At 40.8% G+C, this 4,981-nt stretch overlaps 1 protein-coding gene across 1 annotated transcript in view; it reads right to left on the bottom strand.

Moving 5' to 3' along the window:
- TAF1A (TATA box binding protein (TBP)-associated factor, RNA polymerase I, A, 48kDa) overlaps positions 1–4,981 on the bottom strand; it is a 10,064-nt gene that overhangs the window by 2,752 nt on the left and 2,331 nt on the right. The window contains exons 3-7 of the mRNA XM_010013680.1: positions 4,579–4,777; positions 3,706–3,836; positions 2,852–3,010; positions 1,723–1,789; positions 349–469 (exon numbers count right to left, since the gene is read on the bottom strand). Coding sequence (XP_010011982.1) covers positions 349–469; positions 1,723–1,789; positions 2,852–3,010; positions 3,706–3,836; positions 4,579–4,777 — 677 coding nt within the window. The remainder of the gene's footprint in view (positions 1–348; positions 470–1,722; positions 1,790–2,851; positions 3,011–3,705; positions 3,837–4,578; positions 4,778–4,981) is intronic.

Below are 4,981 nucleotides of genomic sequence, written 5' to 3'. Positions count from 1 at the left end.
CCCCCAAAAGAGGAAGATTAGTCATGGACAGAAAATGCTACCCAAATTTCTGAGTAACTCTTCCTGCATAAACACATAACCTGGTAAAAAACACAATCCCAAACCTGAACTAAAAGTTTCCAGCCAATGATAATACTGGAAATCTGGAATTCTCAGTAATTTCTTCTTTCCAATTCTTTTCTTTCTCCCAATGAAAGCATAGTGCAGTAAAGCACTGCCACTGAACTCAGGGCAGAGCAGAGGACTCCTCACCAGCACCAAGAGAAAGGCTGCAGTGTCACTTTGTCAATTGCCCAAACACAGGGACTTAACACATTGGTTTTAGCACGTTGCATCAGAGAGACTTACATCACAAGCTGTTTCAGCTGCTTTGCCAAACAGCTCCATGCTTTCACATTCTCCTTCCAGCCAGCATAATCCAAGGCTGCAAAAATAACTTCTAACCCCAGTCGACGTTTTTTCCTCTTCTCTGGAAAAAGATCAGGCTGATTAGTGAGTTACTTACATCAGGCTGAACTTGTAAGGCAGCTGTAAGTGAAAGGACTTTCCATTCTGCCTCCCCAAATGCTGCTACTGTCCCTGTCATTGAGGGTTTCCCCCATTGCCTTCTCTCTCTTCCAAGAGATAAGGAATACTTCCTGGCTCTAGAGCAGTTATGAGCAGAACTCCTATGAGAAACACTGTCTCTACTCCCATGCTGCTCAAAACCTGCTGACTCAAAGCACACACAGGGCTGCTCACTTATCCCACACTACCTCACTTACAACACTTGTTTCCAAGCTCCCCACCCAGTGCTTCCAGTCAACATGTTCTTCCCCTGGGAAGGGAATGCAGTGCCTCTGGAACACTTCAGATCCTGAGGTGCCAAAGATCAGATCTGGGACTGATAAAACCCAGACATTTCACAGCAGTAGTTACATATCAGCAGAGTTCTTAGAACAGCACTTGAGCTGTATCACAACAGGTAAAGGTGGGAAAAGTTGTGTTTATCAGTCTAAACTTCTTCCAAAAAAATATCAGGTTGTCCTCATTAGCTATGCAAAGTTAATAAATGTGTCCTGAGTGAACAGAAAAGGGGAGTTTTTAGCCAGGAGGCTGGTTTTTCCCCTCCCAAAGAAAAGCAGAGAAAGAGTATGCAATCCTTATTCAAGGACCAATCTACTGACCTGCTAAAACATACCAGGTTGCAAGCAGACAGCTTGGATTACAACTGATCAGCATGGAAAGAACAGTCTCCGAATGGGAAGACTTTTCTAACAGCTTGAAGATAAAACTCCCTTAAAGAGGAGGAAGAGTTTGTTCTTTGATCAGTAACAATGAACTAAAGCATAGATCCATCTCAATTCCTTCAGAAGATAAAGAATCAATACACTGGAGACTCCAAAAAGGGAACAGAGACCCTGGCACGGGGGTTGGAGCTAGATGATCTTAACATCCTTTTTCCAACCCAAACCATTCTGTGATTCTATTTTTGAGCTCCTGGCTGTGCCTTACAACAGTTTGCTTTGATCAGCCTTTAAAATGAGAAAGGCATTTGTTTAAAGAAGCTTGTAAGTGCCTGCTCACACATCTAACTTAAAGATTCCTGTGATTGTGAAGTTGGGGTTTGGGTTGGTTTTTAACAAAAAGAACTACTTCAAAAAGCAGAAAGGAGGCTGCAGAATAATTTCAGAACATTATTCTAGCTTAACGTAAAAGAACAAAAGATATTTGAAGACTTACTTGATTTTTGAAGCATGAGGTGAAAATCTATCATCAGTTCATGAGAAGGAACAGTATCATGCAAGTTCTGAAAAATAAAACACAAAACCCAGATGCATTGCTTTAATGTGAAAACTGTTGCAGACTCCTGCCCAGTCAAGAGAAGCACAGGCTTCTTAGGGGTTCTAGTGAGGAAAATCAAGCAACCTGGTACCATAGTGCCTTGATATAAAGAATGAGTATCTAGGTTCATTTTGCACATCTGTGACCCTACTCTGACACAATGGATGAAATACCTTGATGACTGTATGTGACAAATACAACATTCTCAAGGAACAGCCCAAATCCAGATCCAGTGTCCCCATTTTGGGAGGCAAAATAATTCCTTCCTAGGCCACTTCTACCTCCCCTGTCTACTGCTCTGTGCATTGCATCAGAGACCAGTTCTTTGATTTGTCACTATCTTGTAGGTGATACAAGATACCACGATTTTTATGCTATGGTTTAAAAGTCTAAATTTTATGAAGCTCTTTTAAAAGCTCTGCCCTAACAAAAGCACCTTGGTGCCATCAAGTGGCAAAACACGAGTGCAAAACGTTGTTTGCAAGAAGCTACTAAGATCAATGAGCAGGGGCAAGGAAAGCAGGGATTTAAAAGCAACTATAGAAAAGCTTAATACAGGAAGGCCTTGTCTGCCAACATCAGCAGATGTTGACTTCTATTTTAGCTTAAACGCACAGCTCAGTGAACATAAGCAGAGAAACTAATTGCAATATGTGGAAGAGCAAGTATTTGATAATTTCTTCAGTATTGTAAAGATCAAGCTGTAACAGAAATCAGTGCACGTGATGTACAAGCCTGCTGATGCAGACTTCTGGAACCATGTAAGCACACTCTCTGAGCTTGCTTACTGACTTGAAGTTATATGATGTATCAGTTAAAGACAAAACAAAGACTTGAATTTAGAGATAGCAAAGGATACTGTTCACTCCACCATTAGCATCCCTACCACTAACTTCCCTCTAAACCTCTGCTTCCCACAAAGAATACAAGAGGGTAAATAACACTACAAGGAATTCAACTGAACCAAACTCTCAGACCAGCATGCAATATGAATGGCCATGGACTGCATCTAATATAAAATACATACCTTCAGTGCAGATAAGAGTGATTTCTTTGATTCACCTTGCCTCTTCAGGAACTGATAGAGGTAAACATGAGCATTGGGATTAGCAGGAAACTTTGAGTTGTAGGCATACTCATGTAATATTTGGCGGGCTTCGTTATGGTCTCCATAGAACTCCAACAACTACGAGAAGTTAAGTCTGTTGTTAGTTTACCACATATTAGCAATCAAACTCTCACAACTCATTTTGGGCTGCGACAGAACTATTCAATAGCATAGCCTGGATTTAAGAGTGCAGCATATGAGGTAAGACTATGAGTAGTGTATTTTCATTTTACTGGCTACTCTCATCACACATAGATGAAGATTCACACATAGAAGCTGCTACAGAAGAAAATTCCTTGAGCACTTACTTAATTGTCAAAGAATTACCAGCACTTGCTTGCTGGAAAGAGACACTGAAGCAGCAATGTCTTTAACGAGAGCTCAGTGAGAAAACCTGGCAGCACCGAGCAATATTTTCTAAGATGTGCTCAGAGCAGTCAGTGCTTATCAACATTTACAAGGAGTAAATAATTTCAAAGATAATTCAAGATTAACTTTATTTCTTAATTACAAATTCTAAGGAGATATTTTCTATCCTAGCACCATGAAAACAAGATATGCAAGCTGTTTGGCTATTTCTTTTTCTTGGCAATGCACAGACAAAGTCCTTTTTGTACACTGTACAGGCTCAGCAGTTCTACTAGGAGTAAACTGCGCTCTAAATCAAAGCCAGTGAGATACATGTATTACACATTTGTTGTCACCCACACACATCTTAATGAAAGTTAAGCAGGGGAACACAAGAGGAAGCTATCTGTAAAACATGCCCTTACATCCACGTAGCATTTTACAAATTGATCCCAAACTCCAGGTATCTTAATAATCTCCTTTAAGTTCACTGCTGCATTCCGAAAGCAACTGTGCATTTCCTGTTCAACAGCCAAGTCTTCAAATCCATCCTGATCTACCAAAACACAAAAGAACACCACTATTAGCTCTGCTTATCAAAGGGGATTTTGAAGTAGTGCATCATCATTTGGTGCAAGCAATGACCATCATTTTGCTAAGCAAGGACGGCAGTCAGGTTTTAAGAAGAAAGACCACAGTTTCCTCGGTCCTGAATCAAGAAGTGTTCACTGTTCTTCATTCAAATTTATTATGACTCCATTTCAACTTATGGGGCGTGATGAGATGCCACCAGCACAAGGTCAATAAACCAAATTCAATACTGCGCTTTCACAGAAAGCAGCAGAGGTACAGTGTAACTGATAATGCACAGTCAGCAGGTACGTGCAGAATGAGATGCCACACACAAGTAGCAACCCGCATCTCTTTAAGAAACTGAAATTCAAACACAAATTTTGGGGGCTTTTTCCTAGCAGTCAAAATTCTAGCAGCAGTCAAGCACTTATGCACCTATTAAGCCACTGCTGTAAGTGAATACATTCCTTCAATTGTTACTTTAGGTGATGCTGGCTGGATATAAGAAATGGGATTCAGTGGGGTGGAGAAAATGCTTCCAAGCAGCATTTCAGGACACTTCAGAAAAGTGCAGGTGAATGTGCCATTTTGGCACCACCATTTCTGATGCAGGGTTATTTACCGTCCAATTCTGAACTCTAGAAAAGAAAAAGGTGTCATTGCAAGCCATGGTGTCTGCATGGGCAAGCAAATTGAAGCTTACAGCTCTATACGATAAGACTTACCGTGCTCTAACAAGATGTTCTTCTGCTTAGACCACTTATAGTAGTCCAACAGTCCCCTGTAAGCCTGAATGAGTTTCATTTCTCTATCCTGAATGACAGTTTGTTCTCCAAACCTCCAGCTTTCTGCCAGGGACAGGTTTTGGTAAGCTTCATCTACGAGTCCATTACAAAGGAGGTGAAAGGCATGCTCTAGGCAAACCTGCAATTCAAACAGACCATAGCACAGCATTTCACAGCACAAATGCAAGTCTCAGCAATACAGCAAAGATCTACACAGCTGTGCAGGGAAAGGTGAAACTCCTTACTGACATGCATATATAATATTGCAAACGTGGCTAGTCAGGTATTTTAATTAGAAGAGCATTTTAGACTTTTTACCCAAACATTATCTTTACAAGGAATT

Source organism: Nestor notabilis, unplaced genomic scaffold, assembly GCF_000696875.1.
Source record: "Nestor notabilis isolate BGI_N333 unplaced genomic scaffold, ASM69687v1 scaffold4284, whole genome shotgun sequence".
Lineage (NCBI taxonomy): Eukaryota > Metazoa > Chordata > Aves > Psittaciformes > Psittacidae > Nestor > Nestor notabilis.
Note: the sequence above shows the minus strand (reverse complement) of the source record. Positions and strands in the feature narration are given on the sequence as shown.